Source organism: Ornithorhynchus anatinus, chromosome 15 (genome assembly GCF_004115215.2).
Source record: "Ornithorhynchus anatinus isolate Pmale09 chromosome 15, mOrnAna1.pri.v4, whole genome shotgun sequence".
NCBI lineage: Eukaryota > Metazoa > Chordata > Mammalia > Monotremata > Ornithorhynchidae > Ornithorhynchus > Ornithorhynchus anatinus.
The window spans coordinates 4,075,702-4,102,498 of NC_041742.1; the positions used below are offsets into that span (position 1 = coordinate 4,075,702).

General features: G+C 39.6%; 1 protein-coding gene across 3 annotated transcripts in view; it reads left to right on the plus strand.

Annotated features, from left to right (window-relative positions):
* Window positions 1–26,797, plus strand: part of HELZ (helicase with zinc finger) — a 115,592-nt gene that overhangs the window by 57,505 nt on the left and 31,290 nt on the right. For 2 of the 3 annotated variants that reach the window (XM_029079693.2, XM_039914243.1), the window contains exons 14-23: window positions 720–1,053; window positions 3,872–4,002; window positions 10,890–11,069; window positions 11,617–11,721; window positions 20,326–20,504; window positions 20,893–21,011; window positions 22,646–22,791; window positions 23,277–23,424; window positions 23,680–23,863; window positions 25,004–25,232. In XM_029079693.2, the coding sequence (XP_028935526.1) occupies window positions 720–1,053; window positions 3,872–4,002; window positions 10,890–11,069; window positions 11,617–11,721; window positions 20,326–20,504; window positions 20,893–21,011; window positions 22,646–22,791; window positions 23,277–23,424; window positions 23,680–23,863; window positions 25,004–25,232 (1,755 nt within the window). The remainder of the gene's footprint in view (window positions 1–719; window positions 1,054–3,871; window positions 4,003–10,889; window positions 11,070–11,616; window positions 11,722–20,325; window positions 20,505–20,892; window positions 21,012–22,645; window positions 22,792–23,276; window positions 23,425–23,679; window positions 23,864–25,003; window positions 25,233–26,797) is intronic. The other variant, XM_029079694.2, reaches the window with a different exon arrangement.

Consider the following 26,797-nt stretch of genomic DNA (forward strand, 5'->3'; position numbering starts at 1 on the left):
CTAACAGTGGTGGATTTTTGACTGAAATTTGAGGTGTTCCCTTTACTATTCTGGCCACAATTCCTCCATCATGTAAGTGTCAGTTCAGTTAAATCAGTTACAGCTAGTTGGTAAGTGAGGAATTTATTTGCTCACGGAATTTCATGGAGTTTTGGTTCCGTTGGCTTTTGAATGTTGTTCATAGGGTAAAATTTCCTAACAGCAGAATGTTACACTCACCCAGAGCACTTCTTGCTCTGGTGCATATTATTTTCTTTTTGCAAGCTATTCTTGCCTTGGTGGTATGTAAATGATAATGGGAAAGAGTTACTCTAAAATAAAGAAGTTGCCTTACCTTACTTTATTTTTCTGAATACATGGCGTAATAGTTCCTTTAAAATGCTCAAGAAATTTTAGAGTGCTTGTACACTTCACTAAAATAGAGTATGCATTGACGTTAACACTTATTTGGGAATTGCTCTCTTAAAAATGTGCACACACATATGTGTGTGTACACACACACACACACACACACACATATTTGATGGCGCCAGCCTGGAATGAAGGCAAAGAGATATTGAATAGTTTGTAGCTCACCGGAATGGAATTGATATAAAGTTTAATATTTGGTATGTTTATATTTGATTCACTTTGCATTCCTTGTTTCCTCTCCAGCTTTTCTTAAATTTTTAGGATATCTAATATTTGAACTAATCTTTTTTTATTATTTTCTGATTTAGGTTCAACATTAAAGTGCAATTGCAGATTGTAGCAAGCTTCATGCTCACTGGGGTTTCTGGAGGTGCAAAGTATGCTCAAAACGGACAACTCTTTGGTCGCTTTAAGCTCACTGAGACCCTTTCAGAGGACACTTTGGCTGGACGACTGGTGATGACCAAAGTCAATGCTGTTTATCTATTGCCAGTCACTAAAGAGAAGTCAGTTCAGACCCAGGGAACCAAAGAGAAGGTTTATGAAGCAGCTATTGAAGAAAAAACAAAAGAATATATCTTTTTAAGGGTATCCAGGGAATGCTGTGAAGAGCTTAATCTTCGAGCCGATTGTGAAATGCAGGTATGTGCTGAAGGGTTTCTACAATTTAGTCTTTCTTCCCTGTTATCCAGGGAGTGTCAAGAGGGAAGTATAGTTAGACATTCAGCTGGGTAGGAACCAAGGGAACCATTTTGGAAATAGCTACTGAAGAAAGCAGATAAGTAAAGTGGGTTGAGTTGGAGAAGAGTCATAAAGCCGGTCGGGAGGAAGTTTTGCTGCATGTGGGGAGACATGGGAATTTTTAGAACAATCGCCACAGAGAACTTAGTCTTCTATCATAGGCAAAGGACATAAAGGTGAACATATATCTCTAAGGAACACAACGAACCTTGGCTTAGTTCACTAGTGACCACAAAAATGCCTTGTCAGATGTTTTGGGCCTTTGTGCGCATCCGTGTGGGTGTGTTGGTGTTTGTGAGAGAGAGAACTGTCTTCGACTTATATAGTTGTATAATGTATTATTCCAGTACCCTCTGCCTCCCCTGCTATTATTATTATGGTCTTTGTTAAGTGCTTACTGTGTGCCAAGATAGAAAGTAATCAGATTGTCCCACACGGGGCTCACAGTCTTAATCCCCATTTTACAGATGAGGTAACTGAGGACAGAGAAATGAGGTGACTTACCCAAAGTCACACAGCAGACAAGTGGCAGAGCCGGGATTAGAACCAACGACCTCTGACTCCCAAGCCCGTGTTCTTTCCACTAAGCCACGCTGCCTCTCTGTCGTTTGCTAATTACAAATGGGATTACTTCTTCAGTAAGCTCGATTATTTTTTTCCCACTTTCACCATTGAGTAGAAGTGTCTGTTGAGCCCTGAACATCCCCCAAATTATATGGTTCACTATTTTTCTAAAATTACGCTGCAAAGTAGTTTCATCCTTATATCCTTTCTGAATGTAGGTTTAAACGGTCTTCAATAAACTATTTTCCCCAGGACAAAATTTCTAAATCATTTCATTAAATTATATCTAAAGAAGTGGTATCCTTAGCCACAGTTTTGAAAATGCAAATCAAGTGATGCCTGTGAAAGAAACAGAGGCCTGATTTACCTCTCTTTAATAATAATAATAATAATAATAACAACAACAACAAATACCAGGTGTATTTAAGTGCTTACAGTAAGCACTTAACAAATACCAGATTATTATTATTAATATTTTAATAATACTTTGAGATTTTGTAGTGGAGGCCAGCATTGTAGTGAATGATCTGTATAGTAGTTTTATAAAATGAGGTTCCAGCCATTTTAGACCATGCACTCTGATAATCTTTTATCTCCTAATTTTTAGCAAGGCATTCTGTACCTAGGAAGTGCCGAGTACATGCAGTTATTACAGCTAATAAGCTTTTTGAGTATAAGTTTTGCATTTGACTGAAAGATTACATTATTATTAATGGTAATTTTTTGAAATGAAGATCTCTTATTAAAATAGCTTTGAATTTTCTCCCGAATCTCCACCTAAAAATGCAAAGCTTTCTGTGAAACCAAAATTGAAGGCTGTGGTTATTGAAATGATGTGTGCTGGGAGTATTTAGTGTAAATGTTGCCTGATGAGTAAAAAAAAATGCCTTTTCTGAATTCTATACATGTTTTGATGTGGTCTGATTTTGATGAAATACAATTTTATCCTCCGAGAGGACTCGTGATAGACTTTAAATACTCAGGAAAATGAAAATGGTAATAAATTTGGGTTGAGATGAGAATTTTAAGTTGACCTTCAGAAAATGTAATCACCAATGATTTGAACAAAATAAGTATGTGTGTATGTCTGCATAGTTAGAGCGTGAGAGACAGAGGGGTTATGTCCTCCAAAAGAAAATATTGAGGCCCATTTAGCTTTTATCAATCCACATGTGGGCAGGGATCGTATCTCCCAAGTCTGTTGCATATTTTGCTCCTTAGCACTTAGTACAGTGCTTTGCCCCCCAGTGAGCGCTCAGTAAATGCCCCTGATTTATTAATCCCATCTTCAGTACTTGCTTGGTGATTTGTTTAATCACTATTTAGTAAAATGCTAATGAGAAGCAGTGTTGCCTAATAGAAAGAGCACGGGCCTGGGAGTCAGAGACCCTGGGTTCTAATCCCAACTCTGCCATTTACTACTTGTGTGCTTATTTTAGTAGAGGTTACTAAATGCAAAAGTAAACATCATAAATTACAATTTGGGTGAATCAGTGGAAGCTGCAGTTTTCAAAAATTGTGTTTATTTTTGTTACGTCAGCAGAGTATTTGTGTTAGCTAACTTGCCATTCAGTTTTTAATTCTGAGTTTAATCAAGGACCCTTTATGAAATTCCTGTTGCTTTTTTAAGGCTTAGTAGCATAATTTTATTCTCATTAATGCAAAAGCACAACATAATGGAGAAACACTTCATTTTAAGAGTAAGTCTCAGAAATGAATTTGATGAATTATTGCTAGGATCTCTTAGATATACTACAGAAAAAATTGTCAAGTCAAGCTTATATTGAATCAAAATTAAAAAAAAATTTTTTAGAATGCTTAGAGTTTTGACCTTTTTTTTTTAGCTTTCTATAATTTCATATTGTGATCTTACCCAGGATTGTAGTTCTGTAATTTGACTCTAGAACCAGGCATTTGATGGCCTTCTAAATGCCTTTCTGAAAAGATTCAGTTATTTGCCATTTGAATACCTATATCCTAATAACAAAATGTTAAATCCCCTGCACAGAGAGTCTCCAGAATAGTCTGTAGCTGAGGCAATTTTGTTGTTCAATTTTGCCCGTTTTTCCTAGACTTGTTACACTTGCTTCTCGAAAACCAATGAAATTTTCATTTTATTTATCTGTTGGATGTCTTTATTCATTTTGCATTACAGGTTGAACTTCAGTTTCAGTTAAATCGTTTACCCCTCTGTGAAATGCATTATGCTCTGGATAGGATCAAGGACAATGGTATTCTTTTTCCCGACATCAGCATGACTCCCACTATTCCATGGAGTCCCAACAGGTACAAAGTGCTCTCATTTAATACCTGAAAAGTGGTAGATAAATGTTGTATTGACTTACCATCTCAAAATGGACATGACCAGAAGTACGTTTGTGTCTTTAGTGATGACGAAGTCGTGCGGAGGAAATGCTGTCAATATGAAAACTAAACTGACTCATTTAAGAGTCATGATTCCATTTTCTCCAGATTTTCTTTTAAACAGTACATTTGGGCACATCTGTGTCAACAGACAATAGGATAAAACTGAAGCAAACGTGGCACTTTAGAATATCTCATTCGATCAGTAGAATTTATTGAGGACCTACTTTGTGGAGAGTCTGGAACTAAGCCTCGAGGAGAGTACAGTAGACTAAGAGACAGTAAATCTCTATCTTCAAAAGGTTTACAGTCTAGAGGACCACATGGGTGGTTCAGTATTAACCTTCACCTCTAGTGCAAACACCACTGAAGCACAGGTCCTGCTGGCAGTAGAAAAGGAGCATCCCTCACATAACCATTCATGATTGGGCACTGCCTACCTTGAATGGAAGAGGGCCTTAAAAGAGGCACTTCTGCATTTTCATGGCAGTGTGCCAGAGTTTCAAGACACTCATGTCTATAGAATCAGTCTCTGTTGGCAGTGCTGTCTTCAAACTAAAAGATATTAGTTAATAGTAGTGTTTATTGGGCACCTCCTTGGTGTGGGGCACTGTACTAAGTATTTGCGAAGTTCAAAAAAAAAAGTGACATTCCCTGTCCCTAAGGGACATGCTAATGAGAGAGACAAATAAAAAAATATTTACAGGAAGAGTCAATAATTACTGTAGAATTGAATAGACCTGTATACACCAGACCTGAGGGATGGTAGAAATGAGCTCATAAGCACTGTTGTTGGCTGATGGTTTCATATCAAATGGGGTGCTGAAAAATTAATTGAAGTAGCTGCTTTGGTGGGGGTTAGATTTTAGGTGAGCCTCGAATGTGCAGCAGCTTAATGGGGACTACTGATGGATAAAAGCCATTCCCAAAATTGACAGAGGAAGAGGAAAACATAAGGCTGCTCTGTTGAAAGAAGTATGGAGAGGTAATAGACAAATAGATATAATTGGATATACAATGAGACTCTGCATAAGTGCTAAGGAACCATGTAAATGCTAAGGGCATCGGCAGGATCAAAATAACGTAAAAAGGTAGAGATTAATTGGGAAAGACCTCCTGGAGAAGGTGGATTTTCAGGAGGGCTCTGCAGAATGGGAGAGCTGTGGGCTGGTGGGTCGAGGGAGAGAATTCCAGGCAAGAGGAAGGGCATAAGCAAGGCTATGGAAGCAAGAGCAGAACACAAAGCAAAGGTGAATTTTGAAGAAAGGAAGAGTGTTACCTGGGGTATAGTTCATTCATTCATTCAATTGTATTTATTGAGCGCTTGCTGTATGCAGAGCACTGTACTAAGCACTTGGAATGTACAAGTCAGCAACAGATAGTGGTAGGAGAAAGCTATCTAAAATCTCGGTCTTGAAGTTTCAGGTCCAAGGCTCGCATTCATTCTTTTGTGACCTTTGGGCTTTTGATATTTGCCCCTCCCTCAACCCCACAGCACTTACGAACATATCTTTAAAATGTACAGTATAAAGTATTTATATATACTCCTGTCTGTTATTCATTCATTCATTCATTCAGTTGTATTTATTGAGCATCTATTTTGTGCAAAGCACCATACTAAGCACTAGGGAGACTACAGATTAACAACAAATGGACACATTCCTGCCCACAACGAGCTCACAGTCTAGAGGGAGCTCACCCTCCCCCCCACCCCAGACTTTAAGCTCGTTGTGGGAGGGGAATGTGTCTGCCAACTCTGTCGTCTTGTTGTATTGTGCTCTCCTAAGCGCTTAGTGCAGTGCTGTGGACATAGTAAGCTATCAATAAATACCAGTGATTGATTGATTCCTAGCAGGTGACTCCAGGCCTTCCAGGGGAAAACTATCGCAGAGTGTGTTAGCATCTTAGTTTAAGATGTTCGGAGAGCAAATTTATGCATGCGTTTAGTGTTTGCAAGATACTTTCGAGGTTTAGTTAAATAAGCAAATGTAGTAATATTATTAGGAAGTTATATGAGACAACACTTAGCAACTTTCAAAGAGGCCCATTCACATTGGGTTTTATTTTGGTACTGAACTATGTTTGGCATAAGTTCACAGATGATTCATTTAGAAGGTGTGCTTCTTGAGTTTGGTTATAAAAATAGGCAGCAGTAATAGTAGTCTAATTAGCTGGCAAGAATTCCCAAGCCATAAGAACAATTCAGTGCTTGGAATTGATTCCCTTTCAATTAGTAAGGTTTAAGATGTTCATTTGATATGCCACTTCATGAGAAATTATGTTTTCTAACTTTTGAAGCTCCGTAAGTGTGGATGTAATTCCATGTGGAGAAATAGTTTCAATCTGTCAAGCAAGAAGGAGTTTGTGAAGCTTTAAGGGGAATGTTAAGAGAGTAACTGTAACCAGTGCTTTGCTGAGTTTCCATTTACAAAAAAAAAACTCCTGAAATTCAATACAGCAATACCTCAGATTTGCAACATGAGGTACTGGAAAGTACGAGAGGTTTAGATAAACTAGGTTGAGGTTATCCAGTCTTTTAAAAATTAAAACAAAACAAGGCATCAAGCTTGCTGGTGAATAGAAGCAGTTGCTATGAATTGTGTGATTTTTTAATTGACTACTATTTTAAATAAGCAAGTCTGATTTGATGAGGTTTTACTGAATATATGAAAACCAAAAAAAAAAAGCAAACAAAAAAAACCCCCATCCCATCACAAATCCCTGAGAATCATGGAACTTTAAGCATTATAAATCAGAATGAGAAGTTTCTTAGCATCAATTACAGAAATGGGTTCTGTAGGAGAATATGGACTAATAGCCTGAAATTCTGGAAACAGATTCTGTTAATGTCAGTGCAAGGCAAAATAATAAATCCTCCTGATTTTGAATTAAGGGGGTAAATTATGATATTATTATTATTATTATTATTATTGTTATTATATGTGGCTTGCCTCATTTTATAATTATGGTCTTTTTTTCATGCTATTTGTCAATACTGAGCACCAGAAATTAAGATTTAGACCTGGATTACTTGTATACTTTCCCGTTGTTCGCTTTAAAATTAAATGTACACAGAGTTTCGTTAGTATAGACTTAACGTCGGGATTCAGCCATGTTATGGTCTTCAAAAGTGTGGCTGTATTGTGAGGCTTTTTATTGTAGGGTAGGTTTTTCCATGGATTTACATGCAATTAGGCTGGGTCCGTTCTAGAGCAAACCCTTTGTGACAGTTGAGTCCCAATGGTAAGCAAAAATTCCTTAGTGTAAATGCTTCCTTCTTTCCTTCCCCTCATTCCTTTCTCCCTTCGCCTACCCTACTCCAAGGGACATTTCTACCCCCCCACCCCAAAATTGTCTCCCTTCTCTAGTCCACCACTCCCCTCCCTCTCCATTATTTTTTATTTATTTCTGTGACCTTCAATTCTGGGAACACCTGTTGGTGCCAGTGCAGTTCCTGCTAGTAGCACTTTTCCATCACTCCTCCCCTTAGAGCTCCACCTCCCTGCCTCAGCTGTTGGTAACAAACTACAGCACTGGCTGCTGTGCATGCACTGGCAGCTGTTGCCCACTTCCTGCCAGGAAAATTAAAAACAAAAACTACAATTTTAATGCCTTGATTAGAAAGCGCCAGTTGTATTACAGACAGTGTTGGGAATGAAGTCTGATAATGTCTGTTTATGGGCAGACCGGTACATCAATAAATCTTTCTGCTTTTAAAGTAATATGGGTGCATAGGGCATGACTTTTTAACACGATAGATTTTTTTCATGATATCAGGAAACGGGCTTAAAGTGGGAAGTGAAAGTGGTAGTAGTAATTAATGGTATTTATTAATGCTTACTGTGTGCAGAGCTAGTACTATACTGTAAATGATGTTGAGTAGTTGAAAATCCTTTTTTCCCCAAAAAGGATGCATTAGAATTCTCTTGTACAATTTGGGTTCTCCAGATGATTTTCCTGGGAACTATTTCATTAGCTGTTGATTTTCTTCATTAAGTTCAATAATTGAATTACAGATAGGTATGTATCTATAAATTATATATTAAAATGATTAATTTATGCTAGTGTATGTCTCCCCCTCTATTCTGTAAGTTTGTTGTGGGCAGGGACTGTATCTGCCAACTCTGTTATATTGTACTCTCCCAAGCACTTGTTACAGTGTTCTGGACACAGTAAGCTTTCAGTAAATATTATTGATGGTGAGGGGGTTTATGGTATTTGTTAAGCAATTATTATGTGTCAAACACTGTTTTAAACGCTGGGGTAGATACAAGTTAATTAAGTTGGACAAAGTCCCTATCTTGACTTCATAGTCTAATTAGGAAGGAGAGCAGGAGAATTGAATCACAGAGAAGTTAAGTGACTTGCCTCAGGTCACACAACAAGCAGTTGACAGAGCCAGGATTAGAATGCAGGTCCTCTGACACCCAGGCCCTTACTATTTCCACTTGGCTATGCCCCTTCTCATGATTAAGCTTGTTGTGGGCAGGGAACGTGTTTTCAAACTCTGTTATATTGTACTCTCCAAAGCACTTAGGACAGTGCTCTGCACGCAGTAAGCACTCAGTGAATATGATGGATTGATGATTGATGTTGCGCCTCTCCTCAAATTGACCAAACGACTTCCCCGCCTCATTTCTGGAGGCATTCCTTAATAGAGTTCCAGCTTCCCAATTGTGTCATCCCATTAGCTTCTATTAACATTCATGGATGTGTCGTTTATTCAGTTGTTACCAGTTGTATCAATGTTTTCTCCTTATGTTTCCATTGCATGGATTCTCTCTGTTTGCCCAACTCCCCCCTTATCTGGTAAGCTCCTAGAGGACAGTGACTATATCGTCTACTTTTATTGTATGCTCCCAAGCACTTAGTACAGTGCTGTGCACATAGTAGGTGCTCAATAATTTTTTATGGTATTTGTTAAGCACTTACTAGGTACCAGGCACTGTACTAAGTACTGGGTTAGATACAAGGAAATCAGGTTGGACACAGTCCATGGCCCAGATGGGGCTCATAGTTTTAATCCTCATTTTACAGTTGAGGAAACTGAGGCACAGAGAAAGAAAATAACTTGCACAAGGTCACCCAGCAGACAAGTGGCAGAGCCAGAATTGACCCAGGTCCTTCTGACCCCCAGGCCCGTGCTCTGTCCACCAGGTCATGCTGCTCCTCTCTGGATGATCATGGTAATATTGATCTGGTCAGAACTGATCTGAAACAGTGGAATTTTTTTCAACTACTCTCTGCTCTAAGTGCCTGTAAAATAAAACAATGAAAGCAATGTTTAATATTGATTTTCCATATATTGTCATTTGCACATGTATAAAGATTGATGTAGTGGAGGTTTTTTCCCTAGTTTAAAACAATATAAATAACTAGTGGTTTTTGTTGTATCTGGAAGTAGGTAGTGTAAAAGTCACACGGTTAGACATATTTCCATTACTATATGGAACAACCTGTCTGAAATTTCCATTAATGGGTACAGTAAAATTTCAGATATCTTTCAGTAGTCCTGCAGCTTTTAAACCCTGAAAACTTCCCAAATTGTACAAGTAAGGAAGGGAGGAATGCTATAAAGGGAGTCTTTTCTTTTTCTCTCTTATTTTGTTATTTATGTGGCAGGAGGGAAAACACATTATTTCAATCGCAGATGCAGTCCCAATTACAATGTATAGACTGTTGTTCTGAAGCATTTTTTTAAACCTTCTCTTACAGGGTTTGGAACCTTTTACCTTTTTTGTTGAATAATTTCCCCTAGTACATTTTCTGCCAATATCTGCTCGTATGATATGAGAACCGTAAATCTTCACACACAATATTATGTCATCAAAATTCTGAGCCCTCATATTTCAAGATTATTTTGATGGACAGTTGGACTGCATCTTTTCTAGGTTTCCCTCCTCCTACACGCCCTTCCTATTTTGGTTCATTCGCCTATCATCTTTCCCTTGGTTCTAATATTACTCGCCCATTTAGTGGTTCTTTATAGTAGAGGAATGTCATTAATTCTCCACTGGGTTTTACCCCTTATGGATCTTTGCTACTCAATACAAGCCTTCCAACTCCAGCCAAACCTAATACTAATAGCTAGGTGGATCATGTTCCAAATTGATGGCCATTTGTGCTCCTCGAACAGGTGTTTTCTGCTCTAAATACTTCCTTGCTTGCCCGTCAGTGAAAATATTAGAAAGCACATAACCTTCTCTAGTTTTTCAAAGCTTTATCCTTTACCCCATTCTCCAAAACAGCTTCTTGTATTAAAGTTTTGGGCTTTTCCTTTTCCATTTCCAGATAAGTCCTATGAGTTTGCACCTACAAGTTCTGCCTTTTTTCCCCCCTTCTTTCTAGTTCATTTGGCTTTCTAAAGAACTGAACCTGGACTCTGAGCTGTTATAAATATTCCCAGAATAGAATTACTGTTAAGAAAAATTCATAGAAGAGGGTTAAATAAGCATTTTGAAACTCTTCCTGTATTAATATGTAAATACAAGGAACTAATGACTGGATAGCCTACTTTTTTACCTTTTAAAAAGCCAGAATATGTACATTGTAATTACTAATATAAACTTGTCTCTCTATGAAATGGACCAAGATAAATTTTTAAGTGTACTTTAGGTTGATTAAAAGGTAACCACATCAAAGCACTCCTTTGTAAGATTGAAGTGCTGGTAGTAATTTTTATGTGTACACCTCAAACAGGGAATTTGAATGGTCAGTCAATAAATTTGCAGGGCACCTGAATGTGTCACAGAACTGTTGATAAATTGTTGTACATTGTGTTTAAAAGAGTGTTCATTTTTTTCGTGCAGACAATGGGATGAGCAGTTGGACCCTCGGCTAAATGCAAAGCAGAAGGAGGCTGTTCTGGCTATTACCACTCCACTTTCAATACAGCTGCCTCCTGTTCTTATCATCGGTCCCTATGGGACAGGCAAAACATTCACTCTAGCTCAGGCAGTCAAGCACATACTCCAACAACAGGATACTAGGTGAGATGGTGGTATACAGAGCCAGATATTTAACTAGCAGTGAGTTGCTTTTTTTTTCCTTCTTCTTCTTTAAATGCAAGTTGAAAGCTAGAGAGCAGAATGTCCATCGAACCTAAATAAACCATCTGATACTGTTTTGGGGTGCTAGAAATTAAATCATTTACAGTTATACTCTCCATTTAAAAAGACCCTTAACGTCGGCGACATGGAGAATGAGAGATATTTCAAATAGTAAGAAAGCCACCTTGTGTGTTGTATTTGAAAAATTGTGATGCATGCTAATCTTAGAAGGGTGACTTTTACCATTTTAATAATAATTGCAAATGACAGATTGTTATAAATTAATGTGGGAAAAGCCATATTCTTTTGAAAGAGCAAAAGTAACATAACTTCATGAAGGCATCATTGAATCATATCATGTAGATTAGTAAACAGCTGGGTTGAGAAAAATGTACAGGAAGATGGCCACTGTTTGCTTTTTTTTGTATTCTACTGCTTTAATTGTTTTGTGTTTTATCATTCTTTTTATTTGCACCATTTATTCCAGCAGGATTCTCATTTGCACCCATTCTAATAGTGCTGCTGATCTCTACATAAAGGATTATTTACATCCATATGTAGAAGCAGGCAATCCCCAGGCGAGACCTCTCAGGTATTTTTCAAGGCTTATTATGTATCTATAACATTATTATTCTTAAGAAAAGGTGTCTATAAGAAAGCTTAAATAACTTTGGAAATATTTAAATTGAATTGTGCATTGGTATTTTGAAGATGTTTGTCGCAGAAACAAATTAAAATGGGATTCGAATTGTGGCAAGTAAAACAGGTTGATTTGTTACCCGTGTTTAAGATAAAGACATCCTTTTTTAAGCTTTACCTACTCTTATTAAAATGTCTTTCCTCGCTGAGCAAAATTCGATGTGCTCCTCTAAAAGCTGCTATGATAAAATACAGAAAAGGTACTCATTTGTTCTTGACTAAGGAAATTTTGTTCCCCATTGAGCATGGCAATGCCATTCATGCAGTCACCTAGTTTTTATGGAAATGAGTCGGGGCTTGTGTGAAAACTTGCAGCAGATTGTCATAGAAGCAATACTTCAGAGAACCATGTGAAATTAGAATTCTCTTTTGAAAATTAGTGTGAAATGCCTCTTACTAAATATGCTGGACTTGGGTATTTGGAAAATGTGGTCAAGAGTATTGGACCGTATAAGGTAGAATTAATGGCCACATACCTAAATGCAGGAATCCTTGGGTAACATTTCCAGGTATCTAGTAGGAGTGGCGTAAATCAGTTTCTTTAGAAAACAGTATGGAATCATCAAGCTGTTGTTTACACCATTAGCTTTCATTGTACTCTGAATTAATGTTTCGTTCTGTCATTTCTATCAAATTATATGCAATGCCCTGTCCTATAAACTGACTTCTTAACCTACTTCTAAATATCAGGATTCAGGAGCTTTTTATATTGGGTTGGACATTGTGTTCAGAATTTGAGATGGTTAACATTAAAAAGCCAAGCTAGTATACCTTGGCAAGGTTGAGCGTAAAATTAGAGAGAAGAGAAATGGGCCAATTGTACTTATCTTGTTCTAAGATATGACTCGAATTCTGAAAGATTAACTGAATTGATAATAATTAACTTTAATTTAGCTCTAACAAGATTTCTTATTTCAAAATAAAACTAGCAAAGAGTTGAATCATTATTACTGATAGGGTATTTTTGCTTCTAGAAACTTGCATTTATAAATGTTGTAATGATTTATTTTAGATTTTAATTTATTCAACTCACAAGTGAGTATCTGGATAACCCTCACCTTCAGAATATCTGTATTAGTGCACTTAGTTTTTGAGAACCAATTTTCAGATGAAGTTCACGTGGTTTTGTTGTTGTTTTTTTAATGGATGTAGTTCAACATCTGTCATTATTTGGAGCTATTTGGATACTGACCGTGGTGTAAAATCCTTTCCAGGATTGAATTCAGTAATTAATTCCAGGTTAATTAGGAGTTCAGTTTTTAAAGCTCTTGAATTTTATTTTTAGTATTAACATTAGGCAGAAAATTGTTTTAAGACCTCATTAGTTAATAGCAGAAAAGAAGATGCTGTTCCTATAGCTTGCTGCTGCTGGGATTGTCTTTAAACAGGTCTTTTTTCATAAGTCTAAATTTAAAGTCTAAATATTTTCAGTTCAAACATCACTTAGGTCCTTGGTAGGCTTAGCCTCTAGACAGGAGACAGGCAAAAAATAGCTCCCCTCCCACCAGAGACCAGAGTCACAGAGCAAGGAATGTTTGCATTTAGTTTCCAACATGCACAGTTGGAAACAGCACCCGATCATCTCGTGGCCCAATCTAGCTTTAGTCATTGAGTCGGATGTAGAATAAATACATTTCCACTTTTTTCACATAGAGGCTAGAGCTATAGGAAAGGAGGGTAGGTTTCACAAGGGACCCCAGAGTTGAAAATGGGTCTCCCGGAACCTCCCCTGGACCCTTGACGCTTTGGTCTCCTGCCAGGAGGTAGGCTAAAAATACCACAGCTTCTGCCCGGAGAGAACCGGACCGTAGGCTATCCAGGGAACTCTTGGGCCCTGTTTCCTACCCGGGTTTGGAAGAGGAGGAGGGGGAACTGGGAAAGGGGCTGAGACAGCGGCCTGGTATTGGAGTGTAAAGGAACAGTCAGGTAAGCTCGTTGTCTGCAGGGACTGTGTCTACCAACTCTGTTGTATTGTACTTTCCCAGGCACTTAGTTCAGTGCTCTGCACACAGTAAGTGCTCAGTAAGTTCGATTGATTGATTGAGGACGATGGTAGGTTCAGAAAGTGGGGGATGTGTCAAAGTAATGGGCAAAATGAGAAGAGAGAAAGATCCGTTGGGAGAAAAAAAAAATAAAGGGATGGGGCTGTAGACTTCGATTGGAAGCCCTACCTGGGACAGGGACTGTGTCTGACCTGACAAACCTTTATCTATCCCAGGACTTAGAACAGTGTTTGACACATAGTAAGCATTTAACAGACATATAATAATAATAATAATAATAGCAACAAGGAGAGTGGAGGTGAAGTGTGTTGGAGAGAAAGAGAGATAAAGAGAGACAGAGGCGGAAGGGGATGTTTGGGAGAATAGAAAGGACCAGAAGGTAGAGAAAATGGGGAGAGGACAGGAAAAATTGAGATCTGTGGAAAATTAGGAGAGGGAAAGAAGAGCATGGAATGGCAAGGAGGAAACATGAAAAGAGAGGCAGTCAGAAATGGAGCAATGACAAGCAGCCTGGCCTAGTGGAAAGAGCAGGGACCTGCGATTGCTAATCCCAGCTCTGCCAGTGGTTACTGTATGACCTTGGGCAAGTCACTTATTTTCTCTGTGCATCAGTTTGCTCAACTGTAAAATGGGGATTAATAAGACTGTGAGCCCTATTTGGGACAGGGATTGTAGCCTGCCCAATTATCTTGTGTCTTCCCCAGTGCTAAGTACAGTGACTGGCACATAGTAAGGCGCTTAACAGATAGCATTAAAAAAAGTTAACATTTCATGAATCAAGGACATCGAGGGTATTGCCAGTCAGTAGAGCCTCTTCAGATACTGAAAGGCTAAATAAAAAGTTGTCGAATGCCCCGAAACTTGAGACTTTCTGTATTTTTGATTCATTTCAGTGCTATCTTTATTTTTAAAGGAACAGAGAGAAAAAATAGGAAGAGTTATTTTCCAAGTAAGTTGGACTCTGTTGGTCAGCGTTTTGTTGGGGCAGGTTTAGCCAAGTCTTGTCTTTTACAAAATATCCTGCTTTTGGCCCAGTGGGAAAGACAGTGACTCTGGAAATCAGGAAACTTGCCGGTTAGTCCTAGGCAAGGGGGGAATGCCCGGTGGGGCTATGCTAGCCATGGGGACGGAGGACAGGCTCATTAGGACTCCTGAAAAACAAGAGACTCCCGCAAGGCATCTAACTTCTTTGCTATTAGGTCTGAAGTTGGTCAATGCGTTTTAATCAGTGTTTCAGATCACATCTCATAGATTCTCTTGAATCTTTGGCCTGTTGTTGTATGAAACGATTTCTATTATTTTGAGTGGCAGCATCCTAAATAAGAGAGTTGCATATTGCTCATTTTTGCAAATGATGCTAAGTTACATCCTGAGCAGAAACGTTTCCAGTAACAAATGTACGTCATAGATCTTATGTTAGAAATTAATTGGAAATTTTTGTGGGTTGTATAGATTTTTCTTACAAAAATAAGAAAATCACTTCCAGTGTAGGTTATTGTTCTATGGTGAGAGTGCCCTAGGAGAATGTGAAGCACAATGGCTTTTAAATTAAAAACAGACTGAAAATGGTCATTTAAAAAAAAATAGAAATTTAGATGGTGATTATTGGCTTTTTTATGAGTAAAATTCAGGATTGAATTTTGTAGACAACTTCCAATTTTATTTTATTTTTAGATTCACATGCAAGAATATTTGTGTGGCAAGTACTCATTAGTAGTTCTCCCTTGTGGCCTTGTTAAATAACATAGAGTGGTTAGTTAGAGCTTGTCCCATATAGTGTTGTTAATTGACTTTATGTCTATAAATTAACAATACTCAAATCTTGGTTTTAAGATCAGGGTCTTGTATGGGGTGGAAGAATGGTGAAATTTGAGAAATGTGTGTTACTCAGGAAAACACTTTACACTTTACATGTTGGGGAGAAAGAAAGTTCCCCAGGAAAAGAAATAAATATTTGCTGCATTTCAAAATGCCTATCCCTTCCTGACCTCATGTGTCTGCAGATATACATATTCCGTTGTGGCAACAGATGCATCAGAAATTCATAGCACAAGTGCACTACATGACTTAATCATTTGGGTGTATTGAGCACTTACTGTGTGCAGAGCACTGTACTAAGTGTTTGGGAGAGTACAACACACAACAGTATACCAGATACATCCTCTGCCCATAATGAGCTTACAGGCAAGAGGACTATTTAGACTGTGTGACCTAATTTCTTACACAGTTGGGATTGATTCACTGCAATGGTGGCAGTGCAGACTCTTAAGAAAATAACAAAATTTTGAAATGCTTCAGTTCGTTGCCATTTTGTGGGTGTAAATTTTGGGTTAAGTCACGTATAGCTGTAAAAATCCATTCCCTACTTCTAAGCTTTAGCCTTGCAGCAGTTTGCTGGGTCTCATGCTATTAGTGGTTGGCCTTGAATCAGCAGAGGCATGGCCTCATTGTTGTAACTAGCAGCTTCTTCCCGGCCTTCCTTTCCACTGCTCCACCATGGCTTCGTGAGGCTTATCTCTCTCCTTGCTGCTGAAGCTGTTGGACCTATGCTGTTACTACCACCCATTTCAGGCTGGTGGGAGTCATAATAATCATCATCGTTATTATAACGTTCTGGTTTTTAAGTGCCAAAGTGTCGACTAAGTGCTGGAGTGATTCAAGACAATCAGGTCAGACGCAGTGTCTCTTATTAAGGGGGCTCACAGTCTAAGGGGGGGGAGGTTTTCGCTCCCCATTTTACAGATGAGAAAACTGAGGCACAGAGAAGAGAAGGAACTCGCCCAAGATCACAAAGCAGGCTTGTGGCCGAAGCCTGGATAAGAGTTCATGCTCTTTCCTTTAGGCTGTGCTGCTTCTAAAAGGGCTTTCTAAGAGTGAGTCTTGCCTGACAGAGAGAGGCTGTAGGAAAAAGAGCCAGGGGCCCCACCACTTAAGCACCCAAATGGGTGGGAAACTTTGCAGGCCAGGGGGAAACAATGGAGGGGAGGAAGAGGGGAAAGTGGTAGAGCAGAGGCGATGAGGAATCACATGGTGGTGGTAGTAGTAGACCAGTGTATTGTGGGCAGATGGCCACTGCTCATTGCTTCCTGGATGGTGGGACTCGACCCCTGGGCCAGTGAGGGACCGTAATGCAGGGCTCAGGGCTGTTGTCCCGCTTGGCCTTTCTTCCACCCTTTGAGTCTGCTCGTGACAGTAAAAACAGTGTTGTCGTTGGCTAAAGTCAAGAGTAAATCAAAGTCTGTAAAACAAAGTTTTTGAAGACATTGCTAAGTCACTTCTCATCCGTCAGTTGACACAGTGTGAAAGACACACAGTGAATTTACAGGTGAAGAATTGTTTAAACTTTAAAATCACTCTTCACTCGATTAACCACCTAAGGAATATAGTACCCCACTCCAAAAAATAGGTTGCATGCTCCAACTCTGCATGCTTATTATCCTTCACTGGGAACACTTGGTGAAGCTCCAAAGTAAATGTGAGAAATCATGTAGGTTCACTGAATTTATAATTAATTCTTGTTGAGAAACATTCCCTCTGTTGTAAGATGTTTAGAGTTTGACATTTATAAAAGTTTATCTTGCATATTTTAAGGCAATATTTTACATTTTCAAGAGAAGAGGGGCTGAGCTTGCCAGTTTTAGGTTGGTGGGGTTGCTCATTTCACTACTCCTCAGATCTGCTTTCCTAGTTCAGAATAGTCCAACCACAGACCTGATGGACACGGGAAGCCCCCCGTGCCACTTTTCCTAGCCTCTTTCCCTGAGGATGCATTTTGTCTGTCTTCCCCTCTGCCCTTTTGGCCATTTAGTTTGGGAGGGAAGGGGGCAGGTGTTGGGAGAAGCGAACATCACAGGGTAAGAAGCCCCTCCAGTCTTTGGGCCTTTCATTCACCATCTGCTTTCTAAGTTCTGTGCACCTGCCCTCAACATACGCTCAGTCTTTCTGTGATTTGTGCTTTTGCCACCTGATTTGGATAGAAGGCTCTTAGGGAATTCGGGGGCATTCATCCGATAGGCGGCCGTCGAGCCGGAAAGAATGCGATACAATATTGGAAAAAAGGGGGTTGTGGTCAGGGTGAGTCTATTGTAATACAGGTTTTCTTCAGCATGGGGCTCATCAAGAGCTTCGTCTCTGGGGTATAGGGGAGCTGAGTGTGCCTCCAGAGGTATTTGTATAATGGGGCTAATGCTGCATGCTCCCAAGACTTAAAGCAATGTTGAAATTAATGGGATTTATTGAGCACTTACTGTGTGCAGAGCACTGTACTAAGCACTTGGGAGAGTACAGTACAACCGAGTGGGTAGACACGGACCCTGCCCACAAGGAGCTTACAATCTAGAGAGGGAGCTAGACATTAAAACTCATTTCGAATATGGGCTTAAGTGCTTTGTGGCTGAGAGTGGGGTGAATATCAGGTCCTTAAAAGGTAGAGATCCAAGTGCAGAGGGAATGCAGAATGGAGAGCGGGGATAGGGGAAATGAGGACTTAGAGAAGGCCCGTAAACTTCAGCCATAACTGTGCTGTGACTGCCTGGAAAAAGTTCAGCACCCTTGAAAAAGGAGTCAGCTCTAAGTGTGGTGGCAGTCGGGGGGTGGGTATTTTCCCTGGAAGAGGCTGGGAACCTACAACCGCTTCTCCGCTGTCTGCTCCCCAATCCCCAGTCCTTGCATGGATTCGCCCATCCTGCTCTAGTTGGTAAAGCAGTGACTGTAGGCAAGTTGGGCTGGGATTCAGAGGACGTGGGTTCTAATCCCCGCTCCGCAACTTGTCTGCTGTGTCACCTTGGGCAAGCAACTTCATTTCCTTGTGCTTCAGTTACCTCATCCGTAAAATGGGGCTTTAAAGCTGTGAGCCCCACGTGGGACATCCTGGTTACCTTGCATCTACCCCAGTGCTTAAAACAGTGCTTGGCACATAGCGCTTAACAACTAGTGTTAGTATCATTATTATTAAAAAGGAAAACCAGCAACATATCCAATAAGGCCAACTCATGGACTCATTTCTAGACTGTAAACTCCTGGTGGACAGGGAGCACATCTACTGTGGACTCGCCCAAGCACTTGATTGAGCTTGCCCTTGCCACAGCAGGCCCTTTGTTTCTTAGGACTGTTTTAAGTTTTTTTTCTTTTCTGCTATGTTTCTTCCTTTGTTTTGAAAGTCTCTGCATTGTGTCTACCTGGCCCGGTGCTCAGTGTTTCAGAGAAATCAGCACTGCTTCAATGCTAGTTGTTAGTTAGTTAGTTGTTAGTTAGTTAGTTGTTGCTACTCCCAGAGTAATTGAGTACAATAAATCAGTGGGAGATCCTTTGCCTGCCCCTCTGGGCTCCAACCCCTTATCTCCTCATGTGTTCAGTGTTGGCACTTGGCCTTTAAGCCAAGGACTGACCAGCAATTTAACATTCCGTTCACCAGGAAACTTGCCCTTAATCATTGGACTTTGGGGCTGTATCTTAGCTCACAGAAAATTAAAGTCGGACAGCAAAGGGAGGAGAAAGATTCCAGATAAAATGATGGCTGCTAAGTAGTTTCATACTCGAGTTGGTAGTGCTCTTCATTAAAGGACTCAGGGTCAGTTTGCCTCTTGCTTAGGTAAACTGTCACTTAAATTTTGATAGTGTCCCCAAATTCATGGTTGCCGATCTTTCTAAATGAAAGTTCTGAAATATGTTTGAGAGTTGATGGCAAGATGTTAGCGTCACTAAAAATTCTGCAGAAAACTCCCTTTTTTTACCAAATGTGTAGTCTGTGTCCTTGTTATATACTTAAGTCTGCCCCGCACCTTTCCTGTGATTGCAGGGCAGTTATTTCTGATCTTTTCCATTCCACCTTTTGATTCTGTCTTGTGGCTTTAAAAATTCTCGATATTCATATCTTGATTTTCAAAATAAATACATCAGACTCATTAAACAAATTGATTTATTGAAAGAGTTCAACACCAGAAGACACTGAGTCTAATTGCAATTTTAACAAGCTAATAGATGGTTTGGGGTGAGCAAGTGATTAGTTGGAACCAGATGTAGTCCATGCTGCCCATGACTTTCCAAGATTTACCCAAAATTTCATATTTTGCTGGTTAAAGTTGGAGATTTTATTAGCTGTTTTTTTTAAGCAAGAGCTTTCATGTAGTAGGACAGCACAGGAAGCGTTGAAGAGGAGGTGAGGTTTTGTTTTAGTGGAAATTTAGTTATAGGTCTCATCAAAACAGCCCTTGCCTTAATTAGGAAATACTTTCATGGTGCTAGCAAGTTGAACTTTAAAAGGAAGAATTATTAAAATTTATTTTAATGCAACATGATCTTTCACTTGTTAGGTGAGTGAGAATGGGATTGGTTCAGTTGGAGTAGGCCAAAAGCAGAACTGTATTAATTGCCACTTTCCAGAAAAGTTTATCTTCAAAAGAAGTGGACTGTTTCATGGAAAATTAGACACATTGAAATAGAGACTCTTTTCACAGAAGGTGAATGGAAAATAAGTCCCTCTCTTGTTTTTCCAGGGTATATTTTAGAAATCGCTGGGTGAAGACCGTCCACCCAGTTGTCCATCAGTACTGTTTGATTTCAAGCACACATTCCACCTTTCAGATGCCTCAGAAAGAAGACATTCTTAAGCAACGAGTAGTAGTTGTTACTCTGAATACTTCACAGTACCTTTGTCAACTGGATCTTGAACCTGGTAAGACTGACCATCAAACAGCAACAGTATATAAACGGGTCATCTTCTGGCGCACATGGAATTGGCATCACCCAGTATTTTAACTGTCGCTTACATGTGCTTTCCATGTAAAGACTTGCATATGTACAGTTGACAATTTGATATTCTGTAGCAGTGTTTTATGAAGACCAAGTCAGTAGTAATGACCAGAGCTTTAGTATTATGACTTTAGTATGTCAGGTCAAAGAATAAATTTTAAAAATGAAATGATGCTGGTTAGTTTTATTTTAATTTTACCAAAATAAACTTGATACTACTCACCAGCAAAACCAAAAGACCAGTACACATTATTATCTCTGAGGTCTTCGTCTTCTTAATGAACTTCTCTTTACTCTTTTCTATTTTCTAGGCTTTTTTACACACATCCTATTAGATGAAGCTGCACAGGCCATGGAGTGTGAAACTATCATGCCTCTAGCATTAGCTAATAAAAACACAAGAATTGTCCTGGCTGGAGACCATATGCAAGTAAGTTTCTTCAGACTCAAAGCAGTGAATTAAATTTTTATTTCAATTCCTCATAAAATTTTCATCGAAGAAAGCTAAGAACAAAGTCCTTCTAAAATTTTTTTTCCTCTTTGCCATTTCGGGATCTATTTTGAGAAATAAAGGAAAATTGTAACTAATACTAAAACAATGAGGCTTAGATGATAAGTGCCCAAATGGAACACTGGACGAGAACTGAGTGCCAAATCCCCCACTTCATTCGTAGTGTCGTGCTGCTTCTCGTGATTTTCAGGATTTGTGGAACGTAAAGTATTCTTAGAGTGTTGCAGATATATTTGCACTCAATCAGTCAATCAGTGGCATTTATTGAGCAGAGTATCGCACTAAGCATTTGGCACTGTAACTCTTGGTTGCAACCTGCAGCACTGAGATTGCATTGAAGTTCTCTGTCATTAATGTCTAACTGTTCTTTAAACCGAATGATAGGTAAAGTTTTATGTCCAGCAATGGAAAACTGTGCTTACCGAAATGGTGAAGAGAAAATTGGGATCGAACCCTCTCGACCCTGCTTGGGGAAAAAACCCCAACAATTTCAATTGGTTTCTGCCTCATTCATTAGCGACAGTTATTAAAATTTTACTCTGAAGAGAATTCTAATTCCCAGAATATGTAGAAAGGGTGAAAATTGAAATATTCATGGGGGAAAATGCAATGTATTATGCTGAAAATCTAGAGATAATGAATTACCATAAGGAAAATAGAAGAAAATTTAACTTAAGTAATAGGTAAAAATGCTGTTGAGTTCAGTAGATAGCAAATAATGACTCTTTAAGGAAATTGGAGTGATGAGCCTAGGGAAGAGAGCCTAAGGCATGGTTTGACATCTTTAAATATGTGTAAAATTTTTAGAGGAAGATTGCTGGCCACTGCTTGCCCAGGCCCACAGACAAAAGGAAATAAATTTAAAATGATTTGGGTTGACTGTAAGGAAGAACTTTACGACTTTCGAGGCATGATTAAACAGTGACTAGACTAGGAAAGGACACTGTTGCACTTCTGTATCCAGAGATCTTTAAGAATAAATTAAACACTATCTGCTTCTTACCTGGACCATTCGACCAGTTGCCGGACCAGTAGCCGGTCCAGACCGGTTCTGTGATTCTTCAAGAGAACTTGCTTTTCATATTCATTAAAACTCTGCCAATTCAAAAGAGCTATTTTAACTAGTAGCAGCAGTGGCGATGATGATTGCGGGATAAAGCACTCACCGCATGCCAAACAGTACACTAAGCCTAGGAGTGGATGCAGTGTAAGCTGTTCAGACGCAGTTCAAGCCATGTTTCTTGAGTGGGCATCTCACGCTCCATTGGTGCTCGGTGCTCACTGTCCCAGATGCTTGGGAAGTACAGAATCAAGGAACGACACATCCCCCTACCCACAAGGGGTGTATTTACACTGTGATGGGGGAGACTAACATTCAAGTATGTTACTATCTACAAATAGAGTTTTTAAAAGTCTGTGAAAACATCCCAGACTCCACAGGCCTCATGTTCAGCACTTCCGGGCATTTGGAATTAAAGGATTTTGTGTAAGTAGTTTCAAAATCACTGGCCTATTTGTTGTTAAATTTTTCCTTCTGTGTGTGTCTGTTACAGCTCAGTCCTTTTGTCTACAGTGAATTTGCCAGGGAGAGAAACCTTCACGTTTCATTGCTTGATCGGCTATATGAGCACTACCCTTCAGAGTTTCCATGCAGAATTTTGCTGTGTGAGAACTATCGCTCCCATGAAGCTATCATCAAGTAGGTGTGAACTTTTTCCACTGTATCACACTTTTGTTTAATTGGTGTGAGTGAACCTGGCAAACCGAAATGGTGTAATTTCAGTGCGAATTCAATTCAAATTCCTCTTGAGGTTATAGGAAAGCTAAATCAAGAGCCCCAGTAAAATGATGGGGAAGGTGATGGCAGGGAGGGGAGGAGGAAGAGGCAAGGAGGTGATAAGGTAGTAGGAGAAGTACAGAAGGAATTGTGGTAGATCTGGTAACATATACGGTGGGTCCAGAAGGAGCAGAAACTGGAGAGGGCTGGCCCGGGAATCTTGGGAGAAGAGAGACAGGAGATTTGGACTACGGAGAACCGCCCTGCATGTTAACCTGTGGCAATAAAATTGCTCAAGGAACTAGAACAGTGGATTAGTGCTTTTCTGTTAATAGAATATTTTTCTTTGGCCTGAATGCTTTTTAGTAGTAGATTGCAATTTTATTATTTGTCTTGGCTTATTACAGTTACACATCTGAACTTTTCTATGAGGGCAAGCTAATGGCAAGTGGAAAACAGCCAGCACACAAAGATTTCTATCCTTTGACCTTCTTTACAGCACGAGGAGAAGATGTTCAGGAAAAAAACAGTACCGCTTTCTATAATAACGCAGAGGTATTTTTGCAGATTTCTTCGTTTTTGATCTTGTAGATTTCTGAAGTTATCCTCAATTTGATATCTTTTCAGTATTAAGCTTCCTAAATACATTTGGCCTTGATGATTACCGCCATAATCTATAAAACATCCTGCAGCCACTTCATCAAATTTTTCTTCTCTTTCTGTATATAATGGGACATGCTGGTTAGAGGTCCAATAAGCAGGAGAAAGGAATAAAATTGTTTGATCACGATCTCTGATTTGCTTTTCCAGGTATTTGAGGTGGTGGAGCGTGTGGAAGAGTTGAGGCGAAAATGGCCTGTAGCTTGGGGAAAGTTAGATGATGGGAGTATTGGTGTAGTTACACCATATGCTGATCAAGTATTCAGGATTCGGGCTGAGCTTCGAAAAAAGAGATTATCAGACGTCAGTGTGGAAAGAGTACTGAATGTTCAGGGTAAGGAACATTTATGTCTGTTTCTAAACATCGTTTCAGAAAGCTAAAGTTTTGAAATGGTTTTCATGGTCCTTTTTATCTTGCTGTAGTTGAGGATACATTTCTTAACAATGATTTTAATTCTGATACCTGGAACATATTTTTCAGTGAAAAGGTTAAACATATTTAAGCTTTGCCTCTTTTAAAGTCTATCTAAAATGATTGGTGTAGAGGAACTAGTAGCAATCATTTCAACAAAGGAAAGAAAATACAGTCTTTTTATGAACATGGTAGTAGAAATACTTAATATGACTAAAAATGACTCATTCTCATTTCTGTTATTCCAATGAAGATAATTTAGCCTTTCAAAAACATTCTGTCTTTTCATTCTCAGTACTATTTAATCCCTTCCGGCAACTAATGCAGCCCGATTATGGGCCCCAGAATGGAGGAAGTTGTATGGATTTCATGAGATTTGAATTTTGCAATTATGGACTTGAAAGTCTAAGATAATGTTTTCGTCCATCATTAACCTATGCATTTACTCCCAAAGGTCACAAAAGTTTGTAGGGAAAGGATTGTTCATTATCATTCTTGACTAACTGTAAAGAAGACCAAAAATCCTTTGGGGAAAAAATGCTACTAAATTGAGAAGCTACGTGATCTAGTGGAAAGAGCACTGGCCTGGGAGTCAGAGGACCTGCGTTCTAATCCCAGCTCTGCCCCTTGTCTGCTGTGTGACTTTGGCCAGTCATTTAACTTCTCTGTGCCTCCATTACCTCAAGTGAATAATGGGACTTAAGTCCCACTTCCTCCTACGTAGACTGAGCTCCATGAGGGACACGGGCTGTGTCCAGCCTGATTATCTGCTGTCTACCCCAGCATTATCTGCTCTCTATCTCAGCACTACCTACAATTCCTGGCACATAGTAAGCTCTTAACAAGTACCATTTTACTAATAGTGGTTTTGAAGTGCACCTTTACGTGGTGAACTTGTGTTTTGAAACTCCCAAGTGAACAGCAACTAGTTGCTTTTTAAAATCGCCTTCAGGCAGTATGACAAGCTGAGAAATCGGACTTTAGAAAATGTGATGCTCTCTCTTCAGTGCATGGTGAAAATGAAGAGAGTAACCTAAACTCTTCTTACCCTGATTTTTTTAGGAAAGCAGTTTAGGGTTTTATTTCTGAGCACAGTGCGAACCCGACACACTTGCAAACACAAACAAACTCCAATTAAAAGGAAGGAGCAGCTACTTGAAGACTCAACAGAGGATTTGGATTATGGTTTTCTGTCCAACTACAAACTCCTCAACACTGCCATCACAAGAGCCCAGTCCTTGGTGGCTGTGGTGGGTGATCCCATCGCTCTCTGCTCAATTGGAAGATGCAGGTATTTGGGGTGTGAGAAGGGTGAGGGAAGCAAGACCGAAGGGTGGGGGGGAAGGGGACAGTCATTGTCGTGTGTCCATATGTTAACGAATCGCTGAGAATGTAATTTGTGAGAAATGAAACAGTCGTGCTTAAGTTCAGCCTTTTGGTCAGTGGAAATGGGGTTATTCTTTCAATTGATCAATATTTCTGGGAAATATAATTTCCACTCAAAATTTATGAGACTTCCTGATTTGCTTGCTCTACTCAGTATATTCAGGACTATGTAAATTGTCACATATTGGTGGTAGAGAATAACCATTTCCTCAAATTTTTGTTCTAAGGGATATGTTCATCCTTTCAGCTGTTTTTGTTGAGCCACCACTGGGTGCCCTTGGGTGTTTCAAAGGAGAAAACACACAGATCCCACTTTTAAGGCATTTTAAGGGTGAAGGGAAATTCCAGATAAACAGACATTGCTTCCATAAAAATAGATCCAAGTCCCAAACAACATAAAAGATACATAAAAACAAGCATGGAAGCACATGGGCTACTTTGTAGCATCAAGCACATATTTGGGTGGAAGGTGGAATGGTTGGAATACTTAGTCTCGTGAGTTCATCGGGGAAGTCTTTAAATGAGCTGCTTTTTAGTAGAATTTTCAGTGAAGAAAGAGGGTAAATTTGATGGAGAGGTGGTGGATGAATATTCCAGGACCATCACTCTGGTGGAAAAGTGGGGTGTGTGAGGTGGTGAGCAAGGTATTCTGACTGGGATAGAAGCCACAGACATATGGAAATGGAGAGGGATGAGATTATATAGATGAGGGGGCAGTTGCGGATTCTTGGCACTTGTGATTAAGAGTTTGATGTGACCTCAGTGGGAACAGAGACCATTGTAACCTTATGAGCGGTTGACTCTTATGAGATGATTCTGGTAAGGTGGTCTGGAATATGGAGTAGGGAGAGGCTAGAGGCTACCAATTCAGCAAGGAAGCTAGAGCAGCAATCCAGATGAAGCTGAAGTCTGCTCTGGGTAAGTGACTGCCAGAATAGAGAGAAAAGGATTGCAGTGATTTATTTCCGAGAGAGAAAATTGTCAGCACCTCACAGAAGATCGATGTGGACATGAAAGAAAGATATGTCAGAAGTGACCCAAGGTTTTGGGTGTAAGCAACAGGGTAGATGGATGCTGTTAGCCGTGGTGTGGGGATTAAGAGGAGGATTTGGTAGGCTAGAAGACACAGACCTCGATTTCCAACATGTCGGGTTCCTGGTGGTGGGTGAACATCCAGAGGGTGATGCATCAGAAATAGGGAAAGATATGACATTGAAGAAGAGGTAAGAGGATAGGGCTGGAAGTGTACATCTGAGAGTCTTCCATGTAGAGGTGGTTCCTACAATCAGGCATGTGGATGTGCTCTCAAAGAGTCAGTATAAGGAGAGAAAAGCAGGAGGCCAGTATTCAACCCTGGCAACTGATCACTATTAAAGAGTCTGGTGAAGGTTGGCCTGGCCAAAGAAAGAGAAGGAGCGACCAGAGAGGTTTAAGGAGAATTGGGGATTTTGGAGTCCTTGAGACCAAGGA